The following is a 22,273-nucleotide window of genomic DNA, read 5'->3' as shown; positions in this document are numbered from 1 at the left end:
CAGGAGAGCCCACGAGGCCTCCCCTTCCTGCCGTCATCAGGGTCAGCAACACCTGAGGGAGCGCACTCTGGTCCTCCTTCCACCTCTGTCCCGAGTAGGAACTCAGGCAGTGCCCACCAGGTCTGTCTGGCTGAAGCACTTACCGGGTCTTCCTCTCACGCCCCGGTCCAGAGCTCCAGCAGGACCCTTCAGGTCCGCCAAGTCGGGGAGTAGGTCACTGGTCGCTCCCCCTCCATGACCCCCGGAGTTCCTACTGAGAGCAACGCCTCTTGCTCAGGCCGCCCTTCCTGTGGCAGAACGACGTGCCCCTCTCCCCACCCATTTCCTTCGGAGAGTGAGAACTGCTCCCCCACAGGTCCCCCACCGGAGACCAGCCAGGGCGAGACGATCCCGAGGCCAGATGTCCTGTCACTGCAGTTCCTCCCCCACCACCCACGGGCGCTGCCAGACTCCCCCAGAGCAAGAGGCCGCAGTCCACCCCTGACAGCCTCCTTCCCCAGGCGAGGCCGCAGTCCCTGGAGCAGACGGAACACCTCCATTGCCCACTGTAACCGCCAGGCCTCTCCCGGCATAGGTGGCCACAGCCAGCCCCTGACGGCCACCCCTGCCGGACAGGACTGCGGCCCCACTAGGGCGCCGCCCGACCCGCAGCCGACCCTCGGCCCGGACCTAGCCAGGTCCGCCCCTAGGACTCCGACCACAACGAAGGGCCAGCGTCGTGCTGCGCACCTCGTGGCCCGATTTTGCCTTAGGCCAGAGGGCCCCACCTTACCCAGGGCCCCTACAGAAAGAGAGCCGCCCACCACACCGCCCTCCAGCTCCCGTAGGACCCGTGGCGACCTCACAGACAACCTACACCCGGAATATACTCCTTACGGCCCGCCTCCGACTCCCGGCCGCCACCTGCGGCTACCGGTGTAGAGGCCTCCTCCCCGGCGCACCTTAGCGCCCCTCTCCGCCTGTACCCATGAGGTTGTTGTTTGTCCCCTAGTAACATAAAGACACGAACCCCGGTGAACCAGACCCCCCTCCCAAGTGTCCCCAGTGCTACCCTTCCCCTCCCCCTTTCCCCCTCGCGGAATCAGTGAACTTGCCACCACAGGGAAACCCACGTACAGGGTATGAGGCGAGAGGCCCCAGGCCGTCCCCCAGTGTGAACCACCGCCAGTGCAATACACGACAGACTCTCTCAGTATCAGTGTCGTGCCCCCTGTCCCCGTAATTGTCGTATGTCCCCCCATAGTCCAGTCTGATCCTGTGTTCGCCTATTGCATATACTTAACGTATACTCATTGTGGCTGGCCCACGTAGAGATTCTGTGTAACAATAGCTCCCCTCCGTCCCTGTCACGCGAGTAGATAATAAGTGATATATTCTTTCATTCTCTGTCACGCGCACGTATCATAAGGTAGCTTGGATATCGCCCTTGTCACGCAGATGTGTATAACTAGGATAAGGTGCCGTCTATGTCACGGGAACGTGTATGAGAATGAGAATATACTTCCGTCTATGTCACGCGTTGTGTATACTGAAATAAACTGTATTGTGAACGTTATACACACGGGAACAGAACACGCCTGGCATATTGTATAAGATATATGTGATATATGTGTATTACTGTGTACAAATCGTCCTGTATAAGTAGAGGCATATCACTGTGTGTTGGTCAAACTCTCCATGAACTAGGTGGAAAAATTTAGTGTGGAATGTAGTCTCCTGTGTCGTATTAATATTCTTTTTCATTTAGGTTTGGTCACAGACTGTAGTGTGTAATTGGGTATTGTTAATATATATGTGTGCCTTTGACCAGTCGTGTTTGGACTTTCCTTCCTTGTCTGTACACTCTAACTCAGTTGAGAACAAAGAACTCAAAGCTGCACCGTACCTGGACCCCGAGAAGTCGGGGCTCAGACTACGCTGCGTAACAGGGTTTTGCCAGGCAAAGGGAACACTGATGCCATATTTATTGTCCAACAGCTTCAGGAAAAATAAATAGGAAAAAAAAAAAAGGAGTTGTACTTTCTGTTGATTTGGAGAAGGCTTTGACAGAGTCCCTTGGAAGGAGGTAGCGTAAGCAATGGATCGAGTGGCTGGTTAGAGTGGTTATGTGGATGCTCACACCCAGGTGAAAATGAATGGGGATTTGAGTAATGAGTTTTCCCTGATTCCTGGCGTGCATCAGGGGTCAGTCATGAACCCCTTACTGTTTGTCATGGGGTTTGAAGCTCTTACCTGACTTCAGATGTGGACTCCCATGGAAGACGTTTGTTGATGACCTGGTGTTGCTTGCGGAGAACATAAGGGAGACTGAGAAAAGATTTAGGAGGTGAAGAGATGGAATGGGGCACAAGGGTTTGAGAATCAATGCGGGAAAAAAAAAAAAAAAAAAAATCATCTAGGGCTGGTGGCGTGCTAAGGTAGAGTGGCCATGTGCGGCTTACCACAAGGGTGTGGAAAGTTACTCCATCTTGCGCAGTACTTATGTTAGTGGTTGCGTTCAAGGTAGACTGCGAGAGTAAAATGATTTTGTGTATGTGGCGAGTCGGGGAGAGCATGTAGGGATTGTCAGGCATGAAGGGATTGACTTGTTTGGCGAGTCTCATGAGTGTGTGGAAAGTTTTGTTGTTTGGGGGACACGTTATGAGCTGGAGGTTGGCTGGGTATGGAGTGGCTGGAGGAAGTTCAGGGAGCTGCTGCCACTCCTGATATTGATAGGGCTCTCCCCCAGTGCAAACGAATCCTTGTATGAGGCATGTGTAAGGAATATAATGCTGTATTCCAGTGAGACCTAGGCAGTATAGGAAGAGGATATTCGTAGACTCAAACGTACAGAAACGATAATGATTAGATGGATGTGTACAGTACATCTTTGAATGCAAGGCCTTGGCGGGGGGGGAAGGGGGTCTCATTTATGATTGAAGAGTTGATAGGAAGTATAAGAATTGGGTGTATTGTGATGTGAAGGGGTAGATTGAAATGGGTTGGGCATGTTGAAAAGACGGAGGATGACAACCGAGTGCAGGTGTGGTGCGATCATAAGGGGTAGGGTTGCGAACAGGCAAACAGAAAAAGACCTGGGATGAGGTCATGAAGCGTGACATCAGGAATTAGGGACTGAATAGGAAGGCTGCCAGAGACAGCAACATGGACAGCCGCCATTAAGTGATCAAGGCCGACGATATATGCATGTTGGAGCTTTTATAAACAATATGATACGTTTGAAAATATCTTGTGAGAAGTACACAGTTCTATGCAGCAGCCTGTGCTAACACAAACACCTGTCATGTCAGAGCCTCAAAACACAACTAACACAACACCCCTGTCATATCAGTCTCAAAATAACTAACACAACACCCCTGTCATATCAGTCTCAAAATAACTAACACAACACCCCTGTCATATCAGTCTCAAAATAACAAACACAACACCCCTGTCATGTCAGAGTCTCAAAACACAACTATGCACATACAGCAATCACCATACAAACATTACCAGATCCCCCCCTCAACATCCCACCTCCAGACATTCCAACACTAGCACTGAAAATGCAGCTATTGTACCCAGATGCATATTTAAGCGCTAGGCAACACACCTCAATTAGAGCACCGTATTACAAGCTCCCCCTCCCAACATTCACCCATCAAAGGTAACCTCAAATAGAGCTGATCAAATTCACTTTGCTAGGCCATAGAACAGGTTTCCTTAGTTACCAGCTTAGATTCACACTGAAAGCAATAAATAACATGTCAGCCATTTTTTTGGTGTGTGTTTATGTCCGACTCTGGGCAAAGACTTCAGGGCTTATCCCAAGACCTAGTCCTACTACACACCTCCACATGCCATCACTTCAGGGCTAACACCCACCGTCCATACTGAATACATGCTAAGGCCATCTCATACAGGACTGGTGTACTGGTGTATTAGCATGCCAGCAGGTCTTCTGGTTGATCAATAAAGTCTACGTTTTACAAAATTCAAATCCTCAAACTGTTCCCTACCCCAGCCGGAATTCAATCCTGGGCCCATTAGGACTGCAGGCCGTCTCTCTACTGATTCAGCCATCCCCGCCTCCAAAACATCACGTATATTGAAACACTGCACAGTACATGCCACATTTAGACAGACATCAATGATCTACGGAACCTGTGGGAGACCTTTATAGGGAGAGTTGCTTACCTGCAATCAACAGGTCTGTTTAGTTAGGCAAACTGGGGTTAAGCAACAACAATAATGGCCATATTTCGACATTCAAGGCATTGGCTAAATGCATTAGCAAATCTGGCAGTTTTGTTGGAAAATAATTATGCATTAACAATGGCAATGGAGTAGCTAATTACAAGATATATAACCTTATAATAATCTACAAATAAGACTAAGGTATAAGCCTGTTAATGAAGGAACAAGATTATAAGTGTATGGTGTTCTTAATCCTATTTAGCCACATTCTTTTATCAGTCTCCCTCCTGTTCCCTCTCCCTGCCACATTGAGAGGTCAGGTTGGTCAGTTCAACTTGTATCATTGAGTTACTCATTACACGCCACTTTAGCGGTGCAAAATACTGCATATCCAGGGAAGTCCTGTTACATAAAGACCGAGCATGTGAAAGCGGAAGAGGGGAGTAGCTCCAACTGACTTCTCTGCATTGCAAGTCTTGCTATACTTTGCCGAGTAAAGGCTATGCCTTATTCATTTGTCTTCAGACAGGTGAGTATGGGATGTGTTCTCCTTCATGTAACTTGCAGCCCAACACCTTAAATCTTTTCCATTGTCATAAGCAAAATCAGTAAAAGTAATGGCTTTGTTATACACTACTACTCCAGACAAGTCATAGCCCACTACCATTAAAGCCTACAGTCTTCAGCACACTGGGTGAGGGAATACGTCTCGGATGTCCCTCCTCCAGGCACCTCATCGCACACACACATATTGCCCGATACCCTTCACATAAAGCGCTTCCAACTTTTTCATGATGTAACTTGTGTATCTATTCCTACATGACAAGAAAGTTCTATGGATAAGGAATTTGGAAGGAATTTGAGTGTAAAGTAGAGGGACTGTAAGAAAATGTTCTGGAAAGAGGTGAAGAGAGTAAGACAGGGTGGAAGAGAGGTTAGCAGGGGAAAGAAAGATAAAAATGGTAGATTACTAGTGGAGGAGAGAGAAAAAGTGAGCAGATGGAGAGAACACTTTAAGGAATTGTTGAACATACAGGATGGAAGTAATGCGTGTATAAGTGGCTGGGGAATGGCTGGGAGGAGGAGGGAGGTGAGAAGACAGGAAGAAATCATTAGGATAGAAGTTGTGGAGGCAATGAAGAAAGTCAAATTGGGGAAAGCCCCAGGAATTGATGGAGTGTGTCAAATGCTGAAGCATGGGGGAGAGATAGCAGAAGAATGGATGTGGAAGATGTGCAGATTGGCCTGGGAGGAAGGTAGAGTCCCGGAGGATTGGAAGTCAGGTATAATATATTCCCTTGTACATAGGAAAAGGGGAAAAAGAAGTGTGTGGTAATCATAGGGGCATTTGTCTTCTTAGTATAGTAGGAAAAGTGTATGGTAGGATACTTATTGACAGAGTTACAGAAAGAACAGAGGAATTAGTTGGAGAAGAACTGGGAGGCTTTAGGAAGGGAAGAGGTTGTGTAGATCAGATATTCATTCTTAGATCTTTAGTGGAAAAGTTTCTAGAGAAGTGAAAGAAGTTGTATGCAGCTTTCATGGATTTGGAGAAACCATAAGACAGGGTGGATAGACAAGGATTGTGGAATTTTTTAAGAATATATGGAGTAGATGGGAAGTTGTTGAATGCTGTGAAGAGTATGTATGATGGTGCCAAGGCTGCAGCGCGTGTGGACGGTGAACCGTGAATTTTTTTCTTTGAAGGTTGGGTTGAAACAAGGATGTGTCATGTCTCCATGGTTGCTCAATCTATACATTGATGGGGTAATAAAAGAGGTACAAGGTAGGGTAGTGGTTGTTGGAGTGGCCCTGGTGAGAGAGGATAGTGTTTGGAAACTCCCTGTACTGTTGTTTGCAGATGATACTGTGTTGTTGAGTGAAGACGAAGGGGAGCTGCAAGGCTTGGTGGATGAGTTTGGGAGTGTGTGTAAGAATCGGAATCTAAAGGTGAATGTAGGGAGGAGTAAAGTAATGGTCTTTGGGAGGGGTGAAGTCAGTGAATGTACAGCGAGGTTGGATGGTGAGGAATTGGAAAATGTGAGTACGTTTAAGTACTTGGGTAGTGTGATAAGTAAGGATGGAGGTTTGGAGGGTGAAGTGCTTGAAAGGGTACAGCAGGGAAGAAAAGTTGCTGGTTCTTTGAAAGCAGTGATAAAAAAATGGGAGAAATGGAGTTCCCCCAAGCTAAGCCCTGTATTGGACTATATAGCCCCGCTAGGGTTACAGGAGCGAGCTACCACTCCCAGCACGGCAGCCCGGGCGAGGCTCGAACTCGCAATCCCCCGATTACGAGTCCAGCGCGCTACCACTGTGCTACCGCGCCCCCTGAAAGCAGTGATAAGCAACAGGGAAGTGAGCAGGGAAGAAAGGTTGCTGGTTCTTTGAAAGCAGTGATAAGAAACGGAAGTGAGCATGGAAGTGAAAAAGTTACATGACAGTATTGTGATACCAACTCTAACGTATGGAAGTGAAGCTTGGACGTTGTTGGAAGGACACAAGTCAAGAGTGAGAGCAGTGGAAATGAGTTATTTAAGAGGAGCCTGTGGAGTCACATGGAGAGAGAGGCTGACGAATGAGGATATAAAGGAGCGTTGTGGTGTGGATGTGGATGTGATAGGAAGCGTTACGAGGAACACACTGAGGTGGTTTGGCCATGTGGAGAGGATAGAGGGTGCAAGACTGACGAAGAGAGTGTATGCGAGTGAGGTGGAGGGGGAGGCCGAGGATGAGATGGAGGGATGGGGTGGAGAGGTATATGAGAGAGGGGGGGGGGGTTGGGAGCAGGGCAGTGAAATGGCAGGGGAGAGGGCAACGTGGAGGAGATTTGTTTGTGGCCACCCCAAATGGGATTGAGGCGTCTAGCAATAGATAAATAGATAATCATGAGATTCCTCTATGCAGCAACTCTTGAGGAACATGAGAAATTGATGATTTTGATGCATTTTCAAGTACTGTAGAGTACCTGGGAAAACTGTCTGAGATGTTTTGTGACTGATGCAACAGAACTCCAGACAACTTATATACACCCCCACATATAAGGCATGGCCATTTTGAATATGTATTTAGCCTTTTCATTAGCATTTCCTAATTTCAGGTACCGGTATTGTACATCACGTGCCACACTTTTTAAGTTAGTTATGGTAATTACTCAGTACAGGATTTCATTCCCAAGAGTAATTGCCCTATTTACAGTTCACTTTCCTCTGTTTTATACCACCTTTCCTCCAAACAGCATTCTCAGTTATTTTAACATTTTATACACTGTACCTTCTCACTTCATGAGCCCGCATGTGGTGAATGAAACTACAATTTTCTTATATTTATATAAATTTACATTTCACTGGAATTCTGTACAACATGTAATCTGTCTAAGAGACACTCATGTTTTGCCATAGCTTATGACTCCACCTTGCACATTTTTCCTCAGCAACAATGGGACATTTTTTCTAAGGTACACTGTACATAAATTAAAAATAGAGGGAATATATATCACCACAGGCCTCCTAATGCTTAACTGCCCTGCACGGCCAGCTGTTCTGCCTTCTCAATAACATCCTGGATGTCACCCTGCATGTAGAACGCTGCTTCAGGGAGGTCATCATATTTGCCAGCCAAGATCTCCTTGAAGCTCTGGAAGGGAAACATCAGTAAAATAATCAATTACTGGCATCATAATGACAATATATACTTACGTAAACACTGTACAGTACTAAGGTTGGCCATGGGAGAGCTGAGGGTTTTAAAATGCCAAACAGCTGCTGAAAACTGGAAAAACTGGAAAGATAAAGTTATTACGTTCAAAAGGAATAAAATCAATACAAGGAACACGATAAATAGAGTGGCCTTGCGTCCAACACTTATTCCTTTAGTACTCAAATTATTCAGCTGCACTAAGATATGAATAAACGTGTGTGTGTGGATGAGTAAACTGGGAGTGTGTCGTCCTGTCCTGGCTACCTCCTTTTCTTTGGGAAAAGCAGCCTAGGTATTATACATAGATAGCTACCCCAGTCAATTATATCAAGCAGATCCATCTACCACAGGAAAGCAAACCTGGAGTGGTGGTGTCTTTGCCGTGGGTCTACCCCCCAAGAGGCTGTCGAAGAGAAGAGGAGGACATCTTGGGGCCCAAACCACCGCAAACCCCCCCGGCCCCTCACGGGGCCCGAGTACCTGGGAGTGCCTTCGGTTGCCCAGGCAAATACATCTCCCAACACAACACACACAACAACATTGTTTTTTCTACACCAAGAAGTGACTCCCCAGCAGTCATTTCTCGACGACTTCTTCTAGCCGGGGACATTGACAGCAATCCAGGACCCACCAACAAATACACATGTCCAACATACTCAAAACCTATCATGTCGAGCCGACAAACAAAGGGTTCAGTTCAGTGCAATTCCTGCAAGAACTGGACCCATTACACCTGCATAACACTTGCATCCAGAAAACATTACACAAACACCTGTACCTGCTACTTATGCTCCTTCCCCCCACCAGAAAACATTAAACACCTGGAACTGCTCCTTATGCTCCTTCCCCCCACCCACTAACCCCCCAACCAACCCTACTCCTACTTCCTTCACACCACACCCAAACCCACCGATCCGTCCCACACCATCCGATCCTCCAACTCCTCCCATTCCAACCCATCCAAATCCACCCCAACCCTAACCTCCTTCACAACCTCCTCCTAGCCCTTCCCCTCCACCCACACCACCACCTCCCCCCCGTGCTGCAGCAGCCACAAACATCGCACACACAACATAAACATCCTTCAGTTAAACATAAATGGCATAAACACCAAAAAACAAGAACTCACACAATTTATCAAACAACAGAACATACACACTGCCATCTTACAAGAAACAAAACTACACAAAGAACACAGAAAACACCAACACTTCATAACTTCACCACCATTCAACAAGACCGGGCCGACGGCGGTGGCCTCATCACCCTGGTACACAAATCCATCAACTTTGCAGATACCAGTGCACACACAAAGTCACTTCTCCCCCCACATGACACCACAACAGAAATACAATCAATTAAATTACGCACTGGTAACAAATCTCATAACAAATGCCAACACATACATTCCCCCCCCATCATCCCCCACAGTTACCCTCCACAGATACACCACATCACTAACATACCCATCATCATCCTGGGTGGTGATTTCAACGCCAAGTCGTCAGCCTGGCATGCCAACAACTCTGACACAGATAGAGGGCTGGTACTACAATCCCAGACAGATCATCTTTTCATATTGAACAATCTAGATCAATATATCCATATCCCACACCAAGCCCTCTCCCTCCAATCATCCCCAGACATCACCTTTTGCCTCCCAAACCTCGCCCCCACTACATCATGGAAAGTGGTCAAAACCCTAGGTTCTGATCATCTCCCAATCATCACTACCAAAACCAGGATCACCCCAGCTGGCCACAGACACTAATTATAAGAGAGCCAACTGGGAGGCCTTCACAACTGAAACAGAAAAACATTTCAAAACACTAAACAGTACACCCATCACAAACATCAACACTGCTGTGCACACTTTCAATACAATTACACAAAACGTGGACAAAAGACATCCCTAGAGGCAACAGAAAGAGAGACAATCTCAACTTCACACCAGAAATTCAAGGCCACATCAGTCAACACGACACACTGTGACACTCCCCAACACCCCATACACAAGACAATACAAAAAATGCAAGAACTCAACACCCAAATAAACAATAAAATATCAGAACAGCAAACACTAAACTGGAACAATTATCTCCAAACACTTGACCACAAAACAAACATCAGAACTCAACAAAACACTAAACAGCATCATACTCTCCAGCAGCAACACTACACACTCACATGCCACCATCACAACAGACACCATACCTTCAAACAAACAACATGCAAACACTCATCAATCACTTTTCACAAATCAGCCATCTAAACCCCCATCCTGCAGACTGATGTATCATCCGACGTAAGAGACAGTTCCCCCACAGACCCAGACTACGCACCTTTCACTTACAACCAGACGAAGCACATCATTAGCAATCTTAAGCACTCATCTGCCTGTGGACCAAACAACATAAGCAACATTCACCTTAAACACCTTGGACCACAAGGCATACAAGCACTCACCAACACATCAAACTACAGCTACTCACACAAAATAATACCCAACACCTGGAAGCATGGCATTATCATCACTACCCCTAAACCCAACAAAGACCTAATGTTAACTTCCTCACACCGCCTCATCACACTCTGCACCCCTCTGAAGTCACTGAACGACTGATACTACAACTAGTCACACCTCACATTCCCCTACCCCAATCACAACATGGCTTTAGGCCACTCCACTCCATAAACACTCTTCTTACAGACCTTAAACAGAGAGTTTTCAATGACATGAATTCAGCTAGGTCACCACACAGAACACTCCTACTCACACTAGACATCAGCAAAGGTTTTGATGCCATCCCCTGCCACAACCTAACAAACAAAATACTCAACACAAACATGCACAATAGCACAGAAAGACGGTTGGCAAACTACTTAGCAGGCAGATGTGCACACGTAACATTTGCTGGTCAGTCTTCTAACATCAGAAACTTCACAAATGGCGTCCCCCAAGGATATGTTATGTCCCCTACACTCTTTAACCTATACTGTAGCACCTAGACTGTAGCACCAGTCGAGCAGGGCAGTACTCCCGAGGTGGATGGAAAGCTGATGACAGGGAGTGCTGGAGCTCCCGTTTCATCAGCCCTCAGGACTAGTTCCTGACCATCCCCCTTTGCTGAACTTTTTCAGTGTCTCAGTTACACAGAGAGTAGGCCAGCATGCTCTCCAGTACAAATTTCTCTAACTATCTTCACCAAACTACATGCACAGTACACACTACACTTCCTTTTCAAAAATCAACAAAAATGGCATCTATCAATCAAGCCTCGGAGTCCCCAGGGGGGGGGACCATAAATGCCCCCGCCATCTGCCCCTCTCCCGGTGACGACTCGAGGTGCCTGGAACCACTGTCTGACTCTCTTCTTCTTCATTTCTGCAACATTCGCGGCCTTTCATCTAACTTTCGCTCTGTTGAGCACCACCTCTCCTCCTCTAAACCTCACCTTCTTTTTCTGATGGAGACTCGGCTGTCTGAGGCAACCGACAGCAAACCCTTTTCTGTATCCTCCTACTTTCTCTATACTCATTTCAAAGTCAAAGGTGGCTGTTGTGTATACATACGCAATGACTTATCTTGCTCTCGTGTTCCTGAACTTGATTCTTCTGAATTCTCCACACTCTGGCTTCGGCTTTCCTGTCATTCTCTGACTAAATATATCTGTGCTGTTTACTTATCCCCTAATTCTACTGACTATCAAAAATTCTTTGACTATCTTACTTCTACGATGGAACACATTCTGTCCATTTCTCCTTTCTCTGAAATCTCCATTCTTGGAGATTTCAATGTTCACCACCACCTTTGGCTCTCCTCTCCTTTCACGGATCCACCTGGTGAACAAGCCTACATCTTTTCTATCCTTAATGACCTAGAGCAGCTTGTACAGCACCCTACCCGAATCCCTGACCGTCTTGGAGAGAGCTCCAACATACTTGACCTCTTCCTCACAACTAATCCTTCTGCTTACTCTGTTAATCTTTTCTCTCCGTTGGGCTCCTCCGATCACAACCTTATTACCTTAACCTGTCCTATCACTCCAGTACGGCCTGTGGACCCTCCAGGGAAACGTCATCTGTGGCATTTTGGAGCCGCGAACTGGGAGGCCCTCAGGCAGTACTTCTTTGATTTTCCCTGGAATGATTATTGCTTCCATGGCCGGGAGCCATCTGAGTGTGCCTCGCGCATTACGGAGGTTATTCTCTCGGGCATGGAAGCATACATTCCTTTCTCATATCCTTTGACTAATGCAAGAAAGCCTTGGTTTAATCACGCTTGTTCTAATGCTGTCCGCAACAAGGAGAGGGCCTACAAAAGGTACCGGAGCCAACCCACCCCCTGAATCACATCATCTTTACGTTTCTGCCCGGAATCGTGCTAAGTCTGTTCTTCGCTCTACTAAAAATAATTTCATCCATACTAAATGCTCTCAACTCTCCAACTCGAATTCTTCCCGCTCCTTCTGGCACCTTGCCAAAAATCTTTCTAACAACTTTACCTCATCATCCTTCCCTCCTCTTTTCTACTCTGATGGTTCTGTAGCTATTTCTTCTACTGATAAAGCAGATCTCTTCGCACAGACTTTCTCCTCCAATTCCACCTTAGAGCGATTCCGGTGCTGTTCCTCCATCACTTCCCCCTCTGACTTCCTCATGGCTGACATTAAAATGTCTTCAGTTGATGTATTTTCTGCCATCACTGGCCTCAGTACTAACAAGGCATATGGGCCTGATGGGGTCCCTCCTGTTGTTCTCAAGAACTGTGCTTCTGTGCTTACACCCTGCCTAGGCAAACTCTTTCGCCTTTGTCTGTCAACTTGTACCTTTCCTTCTTGCTGGAAGTTTGCTCTCATTCAGCCAGTCCCAAAGAAGGGTGACCACTCCCAACCCTCCAACTATCGTCCAATTGCTTTAACGTCCTGTATTTCAAAAGTTTTCGAGTCAATTCTTAATAGAAAAATTTTAAGGCATCTTTCCTATCACAACCTTCTTTCCGATCGTCAGTATGGGTTCCGTCAGGGGCGCTCCACTGGCGATCTTCTCACCTACCTTTCAGACTCCTGGTCATCCTCCTTTCGGGACTTTGGCGAAAGCTTTGCCATTGCACTTGACATCTCAAAGGCTATCGATCGAGTCTGGCATAAATCTTTAATTTCCAAACTGCCCTCCTACGGTTTCTATCCTTCTATCTGTGCCTTCATCGCTAGCTTCCTTTCTGGTCGTTCTATAGCCGCTGTTGTAGACGGCCATCGTTCTTCTCCTAGATCTATCAACAGTGGTGTTCCTCAGGGCTCTGTCCTATCACCAACTCTCTTCCTTTTATTCATCAATGATCTTCTAAGCTGTACATCTAACCCTATCCACTCATACGCTGATGACTCCACCCTTCACCTTTCCATTCGGTTCCCGCAACGCCCATCTCAACAGTTACTTCAAGAAACAAGGGATGAGGCTATGGCACACCTAATGTCTGACTTGGCTCGTATCGCTGACTGGGGTAAAAATAATATGGTTGTCTTTAATGCATCTAAGACTCAGTTCTTACACCTATCAACCCGACAAAATCTTCCACAGGTATACCCACTGATGTTTAATAATATTCAGCTTAATCCTGCATCATCCTTGAACATGCTTGGGGTTTCATTTACTCAGGACTTATCTTGGAAAGATCATATTACATCTCTTGTAAAATCTGCTTCCAAGAGATTGGGTGTGCTAAGCCGACTCCGCTCTTTCTTTACCCCTGCACAATTGTTGACTCTATACAGAGGTTTTATCCGCCCCTGTGTGGAGTACAACTCTCATGTGTGGGGAGGCTCCCCACATACAGCTCTTCTCAATAGGGTGGAGTCAAAGGCTTTTCGTCTCATTAACTCTCCTTCTCTTACTGACTCCCTTCAACCTCTGTCTCTTCGCCGCACTGTTGCATCTTTATCTCTTTTCTATCGCTACTTTAATGGTCACTGCTCCTCTGAACTGTCTGCTTGCATTCCTCCACCTCTGACGGGCGCGTAGCACCCGTCTGGCAGCAAACTCTCATCCCTTTTCTGTCCAACTCTCTAATGCAAGAGTTAACCGTTACTCCCAGTCTTTCATTTATGCAACAGGTCAGCTCTGGAACTGTCTCCCTCTGTCTGTATTTCCTGCTGCCTATGATCTCCAGTCTTTCAAACGCAGTGTGTCCAGGCATCTCAAAATGATCGGATCTTGAATTTGGCTCTCTAATGTATTTTGTTTTTCTCTTGGAAGGAACTGTTACTGCGGGCCATGGCCTTTGGTTCCTTCTTCCTCGCAAAAAAAAAAAAAAAAAAGCATGACATACCCACACCTCACACATCAAGGATACACACAGCTTCCTACGCAGATGATGTAACACTTACATGTACACACCAAAATGCAAACACAGCTGTAAACATCCTCCAACCTTACCTCAACACACTACACGAATGGTTCACCACAAACAGGCTCACAATACCCCTAGCCAAATCTACAAAGACCCTTCTCACAAACTGGACAGCAGAACACAGTCACATCCCACACATCACCATAAACAACACTCCCCTACCACACACACACACATACAGTACACACCCAAAATCCTTGGTGTAATATACAATACATCAATGTCATATAAACAACACATCACAAATTTTAAAAATAAAATAACACCAAGACTCAACGCCTTGAGGTCACTTGCCCATACAACTTTCGGACACAACACAGAATCCACCACCACAGTATACAAACAATACATGCGTTCAGTGATGAATTATGCAAGCCTGCCTGGGCTCCTAACCTCACCAAAACACACTACAACACCCTACAGACCATACAGAACAAGGCCCTAAAAGTAATCACAGGCTGCACAGCTACTACACCCACAGACCACCTACATCAAGAAACCAAAGTCCTCAAGGTCAAGGATCACCTAGACATGAGAGGCACCCAGATTCTTGCTGCAGCCTCCACAAACCCACAACATCCACTACATTACATGGCAGCACATCCACCCACACCAAGGAACATCAAAATAACACCCAGCACACGATATCACACACAAATACTGTCATCTCTCCCCCCTCGCCCACCTCAGACCAGCTTCCAGAAGCATATCCACACTCAAATCACTCGCTGCTCCATTCCGTCACTTAAAGAAAACGCACAGCTGCATGAACGGCCTCCTGACATCCACCCTTCAGAATCCTATCTCCCTCATGAGGACAGGGTCCACCTGGCCAGGCTGAGATGTTGGCACCATCCAGCCCTCTTAAGCTACCAGAAGAGGCTGGATGACTCCGTCGCTGATGCCTGTCCAGGATGCAACAAAGCATCCCATACTATTAAGCACATTATGGAAGACTGCATTGCACACAATCACCTACACCAACAACACAACATACACTCTTTGAGAGCTCTGTGGGAAAGCCCAGTCTCGGCAATGGCCTTCCTAAGGGACTCGGGGCTGTTCGGCCAGACTGCCAAGGGAACAACTACTACTACCACCACACAAAAAAAAAAAAACGTCCTTAAAGGGCTGCCTGGTACAGTGAACCTATGTTCCCAGGAGGCTGACTGTGCATCACTGAAGTGAGGCACAGGTATTAATGTGGAGGATTGATTCCTGGGTGGTTGCAACATTTATGATTATCCATCCATTTAACTGGGGCACCACTGTATGATCTACATCACCCCATTATCTGGCTATATGGTTACCACCCAACAGTATACAATCAGGCCTCTCTAGGCATTTGTTCCCTATGTGATATATCGCTAGACGAATGAATTAAAAGTTATGCCCAGTTGTGCTACAATGATGCTGAAATTCACTAGAACGATAATTCTGGTGGCTGTGTAAGTCAATCCCGTATGTATACAGCGCATCCTTCGCATGCCAACAGTCAGCTAATTGAGCCAAGGTAGCTCCCCAGTGTTTACATTCACTATGACTTCCTTTTTATTCCATTTTGTGCATGCAATGCCACCGAAATACCATTCCTATGGGCAAATAACAGTACAAGTGCATAAATACAGTAGTGCAGAGTGTGATATTACGTGATAATTTCTGTGGTGTGAAATACAAACTTGTGGCTTACAGATCATGTCTCCCATGTACACGGTAGCTCCTAACCAAGCCGACAGTCAGCTGTTTGGGCCAAGATGGCCACCCAGTGCTTACATTCACTGTGATCATCTACCTTTCGTTCCATTTCAGGCATGCAAGGCCACTGAAACACCACTGCTATCACCAAATAACAATGCAAGTGCATGACAAATAATGCAGTGTACAATTTTAGGTGAATAAACTTTTTGTGTGAAATACTTAAACTTGTGACTTGGAAATCGCATCTGACACAGATGGTACCCCTAGTGGAAAGCTTGGTGCTTAGGTGCCATCAGCAAGCTTTTTTTTTTTTCTTTCTTTTTTAAGATTACATGGTCCCCTCCCCATCCCCAATGAATCCATGTTATATTGACCTTGCTATATGATAATCACTATGCAACAGGCTTTCACATGACATACCCTCATTGCAAAACAAGGTGAAACTGTAAATGGTTTCCCAAGTTACAGGAAACCATTTGGCTTGTCAATTTAGTCACCTGAAGTGAAAGAGGAGTAATGAATAGCAAAAGGAAGGATGGGAGATACAGGAAGAGAGGAGAACAGATCAAGAAAAATAACGTAATAGACATGAAGGAAGAAGTAGGAAGCACCACGTTTGAAATCAGTTTTGTATAAGATTTATGAAGCGGAGAGATGGTATGGGGCAAAAAGGCTAAAAGTAAATGCAGATAAAACAAAAGTGATGGTATCTAGGGCTGGGGGATGGTACTGTCAAAGAAAACTGGCCATGTGCAATTTGTCACAAGGGTGTGGGAAGTAATTCCATCTTGTGGAGTTTGTGAAAAGTGGGTGCATAAGATATGTAGTGGTATTAGAGGTAGACTGCGAGATATTGCTAATTTCGTGTGTGCGCCATGTTGGAGAGAGCATGTGGATATTGCCAGGTGGTTTATTGCTCACATAATGCCACTCAGGAATGAGTGAGGCTGGTTACTCTCATTTTAAATGTCAGGACCAACTTGCTTACCCCCAGGCTCCTATGCTCCTCATGGGGCAATGTAGGATTGGACGATGAATGATGAATGAATGTGAAAGGACTGAACTTGCTGGTGAGTCTCTTGAGTGTGTGGAAGAGTTTTTTTTATTTGGGAGACATGTTATGTGCTCAAGGTCAGGCAGGAGCTGGCTTTGCGACTAGTGTGAGGAAGGGTTGAAAGAAGTTCAGGCAGCTGTTACCTCTCCTGACAATGAGAGGGCTTTCCCTCTGTGCTAAGGGATCTTTGTATGCGGCATGTGTTACGAGTGTCATGCTGTATGGTAGTGAGTCTAGGGCAGTTAAGGAGGAGGATATCTACAGGCTCAAATGTACAGGAATGGCAATGTTAGGTGGATGTGCAGTGTGTCCTTGAGTGCAAGGCCTGGGGGAGCTAGGTTTACAATGGAAGAGTTGAGAGGTAGGATTGAACTGAAGCATATTGGTGTTGTGATGAGAGGCTGATTGAGATGGTTTGGGCATGTGGAGAGGATGGGGGATGATAAATGAGTGCAGAAAGTGAGGTGTTAATACTGGGGGTAGGGTATCGAGAGGCAGACCTAAAAAAGACCAGGGAAGAGGTCAATGAGTGTGACCTCAGGGTTAACCCTTTAACCGCGGGTGTCATTCCAGAATGACGTTGCAAAAACTGGACCAAACCGCGGGTGTCATTCTCGAATGTTTGCGAATATTTTGAATACCCTGCGTTTTTTCCATGCGGCAATTGTTTCAAGGGAGAGTAGCTATTAAGTTCTTTCACTCCAGCCGACCCCCACCTCCCTCTTCCCCCCCCTGGGGCCCCACCTCCCACCCCCTGGGCCCCCCACCCCACCCCTGACCAAGCGCGAATCAGTATCTGTCCAGCTGTGTGAGTGACAACACATGTTGATGTGGCAGCGAAGTGCAGGCAATTACAGTGCCTTTTACCTGTCTCAGTGAACACAGAGTGGGTGTTTATCGTATGTGCAGTGTTCATATATGTTTATAGTATTATTATCAGAATGTGATTGGCATTTGGTAATGGTGTGTGAGCGAAAAATAGTGATTACAACACCGCTGATGTGGCAGTGAAGTGCAGGCAATTACAGTGCCTTTTACCTGCCTCAGTGAACACAGAGTGGGTGTTTATCGTATGTGCAGTGTTCATATATGTTTATAGTATTATTATCAGAATGAGGTTGGCATTTGGTAATGGTGTGTGAGCGAAAAATAGTGATTACAACACCGCTGATGTGGCAGTGAAGTGCAGGTAATTACAGTGCCTTTTACCGGCCTCAGTGAACACAGAGTGGGTGTTTATCGTATGTGCAGTGTTCATATATGTTTATAGTATTATTATCAGAATGAGGTTGGCATTTGGTAATGGTGCATGAGCGAAGGTAATGATGTGTGAGCGAAAAATAGTGATTTTACACCCCTCACTTCTAACGGCACTGCCCGTCCTGTGAAAGTCAACAAAGTCATGAAACCTACATCAATGGAAAGCTGAAGGTTAGTACTTTCTAATGGTACCTTATTTTTTTCTCTAGCTTTATTCTGTGCAGAGTTATTAAGGTTTAAACGTTTGTTTACATTTGGCTGAAACCCCCGCGGGAGAGGACAGTCAGACCAAAACAATACCCGCGGTTAAAGGGTTAAGTGAATAGATAGGGAAGCTGCAAGAGATCGAGCAGCATGGAAAGCCACCATTAGGTGACCATGGCTGACGCATGCATGCATGTTGGAGCCTTCAAAAACGAAAGTGAAAATTGCATTAGCTCAGTCTGCTTTCACAGACGTGAGGAAAAAAAATTTCAGGGGTGGGGGTGGAAGTCTAACACTCCACAATACCTCAGTAGAGTCCCAGGAGAGGTGCCACAGCAAATGAGAACATGCATTGGCCAGGACGGGTGCAGCAGCCAGGCAAAAATTTCATTTATGGCAATCTCCCTGTGCTCATCATGTACTGACATCATAAAACTGTGTTGGACAATATCTTTTGTTTGCTAGTATGTCTTTTTGTGCTACCTGCTCTTACCATGCCACACACACCAATTACCAACCCACAATACATTTGTGTCTGCCTATCATTCTTTACAGCATTCTACAAATTTTTTTATTTACCTTATTTTGAGAGCCTTGTCTGACCAAAAACCTCTCCATTAGGTTTATTGTTTTGTTTGTTCAATAAGGAATTACTCAAGTACGGCAGTGCTGTCTGACTTACCAGACTGGACACGAGGTTACTGTACAATATTAATGAAATAGACTCTTTACCTGGACTGTATGCTTTTGCAACAGCCAAGTCCCAAACTGAAAGTGATGATTGTATGGAGGTTACCAAGCTTCAAGCTCTGTGTGTGTGTGTGTGTGTGTGTGTGTGTGTGTGTGTGTGTGTGTGTGTGTGTGTGTGTGTGTGTGGGTGTGTGTGGGTGTGGGTGGGTGTGGGTGGGTGTGTGTGGGTGTGGGTGGGTGTGGGTGGGTGTGGGTGGGTGTGGGTGGGTGTGGGTGTGGGTGGGTGGGTGTGGGTGGGTGGGTGGGTGGGTGGGAGGGTGGGTGTGGGTGGGTGTGGGTGGGTGGGTGTGGGTGGGTGGGTGTGGGTGGGTGGGTGTGGTGGGTGGGTGTGGTGGGTGGGTGTGGTGGGTGGGTGTGGTGGGTGGGTGAGGGTGGTGGGTGTGGTGGGTGGGTGTGGGTGGGTGTGGTGGGTGGGTGTGGTGGGTGGGTGTGGTGGGTGGGTGTGGTGGGTGGGTGTGGTGGGTGGGTGTGGTGGGTGGGTGTGGGTGGGTGTGGTGGGTGGGTGTGGGTGGGTGTGGATAGATAGACAGATAGATAGGTAGACAGATACTGACTAATGTGACAGCGACCGCTGCTGCGCTACACCTCAAACTGAGGCTGCTAATCAAACAGTAACGTCTCCTACGAACTATGAACATACCGTATGGTACAGTGAATGGGTCAACCAAAGTTACCAGCTAGTGAGCATTACATATTTTATATTAATAATTCGGTATTTCATTTGGTTAGGATTATGCGTAATTTTTTCTAATTCATCCTAATTTCATAAAAGGTCATGTTATATCTAATGCAATAGAAAGTTTCTAAAAGCGGGACAAATAAGATAATTTGCTCAAAAAGCGGGACATTCCTGTCACAATTTAAAAAGTAAGACGGACGTCCAAAAAGCGGGACTGTCCCGCCTAAAAGCAGGACTCTGGTCACCTTACAGTAGTAGTACCTCTCAGGTCCCACAATGACCACCCATCTACTTGAACTTAACCCTTTCAATCCAGTGACAAATAACAATCTATTCTTGCTACTACCACACAATTTTGCTCAACCTAAGAAAGCTCAATAGCAGCAGAGGGAGTCAATGGTTATATCTATCCCCTCCAGTATGGAAAGTCACTCCCAAGCTGCATACAGTAACCTGAAGAGAGCAAGAATAAAATTCCAAAAAAACATTAATGGACTGAAAAGCTGCTTATCCTAACCAAGATCCAATTGTTCAGAGAGGTCAGAAAGATTGAGAAACGCACAAAACTACATGGTATCCAAAACTGCCCATTAACAATGACATTCAATTATCACTTATTTCAAATTCTCTGCTCCACTCCACTGACTGTACCATAAACACAGTTTCAAAAAATAAATAACAAGATTATGTGCATCAGCATATATGTACTTAAGCAGCTTGACCACTCAACAATTCTGGTTCCTTATTGTCCATGCAGAACAAGCATACCCCGCTATACAATCAATCACTATACCATAACCTGCCATAGCGATGTAAAAAAAAAAAAAATTAAACACCTTTCCCCGTCTATCGATGACCAATCCCCAGACGCCCGATGGTTTTTTTCCTTATGGTTTCTTTTTAACCATCTTGATGCTATGTTTGACTTAAATTTTGTGTTTAGGTTGATTTATAAACTGTTTTTAGACTTAGATTAATGTGTTTTAATACGTGGGGTGAACACTCAATTTAAGGCACAATTTACTAACTTCGATTTTTTTCCAGACTTATTTTCGATGATTTTCAGATATTGTTTTTGGGTTTAGGTGAGCTATAAACTATATTTTAGGCTTAGTTTAGCTTGTTTTAAAGCTATTTGGGGGTTTAGGTGAACTGGAATCTTGCTTTTGGATGCATTTGGGTGGATTTTGGACTTGGTTGGGGGAGGGGGGGGAGGGGAATCCCAAGGCTCTCTAATGCATCCCTATACTGTACTTTCTGTGTTATAAAGTCCCAGATTAATGACACCCCTGATTAACGATGGGTTTTCCAAAAGCATCCCATCGTTATAACGAGGATGGCCTGTAGTAATTTTCTCACATTCACTTATTAATCTATTTTCTTAGTTTCCGAATAACTTCTAAAACCTTTATACACTTTTTTCAACACGACTGACATTTCTTCGCTATGCTGCCATACCAGCTACACAGTTTCTTCCTGACTTTGATCAACAATGCTTTGCTCTCTTTCATTTATGTATTTCCTCTTCTCATCCAGTTCCACTATAAGCTACACATCCCTTAACAAATCCACTTCCAATACTTTCATCGCCTGGCATTCATATGATACAGAAGTTTAACATTCATACAGTACAGGTGCTAACCTTCTTTAATACAGTCCTCTTATAACCACCAAATTCAATGAACCATAATTGCTAATTCCTTCAACTTAATTTATTTTGGTTCATCCCAGAATTACTATCTGCTAAGTGAGGTTCTTCTGACTAAAGAGGTTATCATACTTAATCCTTAATACATATTAACCTCATTAATTACTATTTTACAGAATCTTCCTAAACTGCAACCCATAAACAAGCACTACCAAAACTTGACACTTTGCCCAAATGCTAAGAGGTGGCCTGCCAAAATCATATCCATTACAATATTAAATCTGACACATTTTCATCATACACTAAAGCATACTTGATTCAAAGTACAGTACTGCACACGTCCATCATTCATCTATTTTGAAATCTAAAATAAGCTTTAATTCTGAATTCTACAACATGACACATTTAATCTAATTTGTATACAGTCAAACAAGTTCTCTTTCTCCAATAATATAAAATGTAGTACTTACAGCAATGGTCTTGTCAAGTGAAACAAATTTGCCAGGGTAACCAGTGAACACTTCAGCCACCTGGAAAGGCTGGGACAAGAACTTCTGGATCTTACGAGCACGAGCCACAGTCAGCTTGTCTTCCTCAGACAATTCATCCATACCCAAGATGGCAATGATATCCTGCAGTGACTTATGATCCTACAAAGAAAAATGTATATACATGTAAAAGCATTAAAGAAAATAGTGC

At 45.4% G+C, this 22,273-nt stretch overlaps 1 protein-coding gene across 1 annotated transcript in view; it reads right to left on the bottom strand.

Annotated features, from left to right (window-relative positions):
* Positions 1-7,488: 7,488 nt before the first annotated feature.
* ATPsynbeta (ATP synthase, beta subunit) overlaps positions 7,489-22,273 on the bottom strand; it is a 41,298-nt gene continuing 26,513 nt past the window's right edge. The window contains exons 6-7 of the mRNA XM_080276786.1: positions 22,045-22,224; positions 7,489-7,809 (exon numbers count right to left, since the gene is read on the bottom strand). Coding sequence (XP_080132912.1) covers positions 7,690-7,809; positions 22,045-22,224 — 300 coding nt within the window. The 3' untranslated portion in view covers positions 7,489-7,689. The remainder of the gene's footprint in view (positions 7,810-22,044; positions 22,225-22,273) is intronic.

This window comes from Coenobita brevimanus, chromosome 66 (genome assembly GCF_032717465.1).
Source record: "Coenobita brevimanus isolate Jiangsu-jjx chromosome 66, ASM3271746v2, whole genome shotgun sequence".
Taxonomy (NCBI): domain Eukaryota; kingdom Metazoa; phylum Arthropoda; class Malacostraca; order Decapoda; family Coenobitidae; genus Coenobita; species Coenobita brevimanus.
The sequence above is the reverse complement of the archived record's forward strand: the minus strand, read 5'-3'. Positions and strand labels throughout refer to the sequence as shown.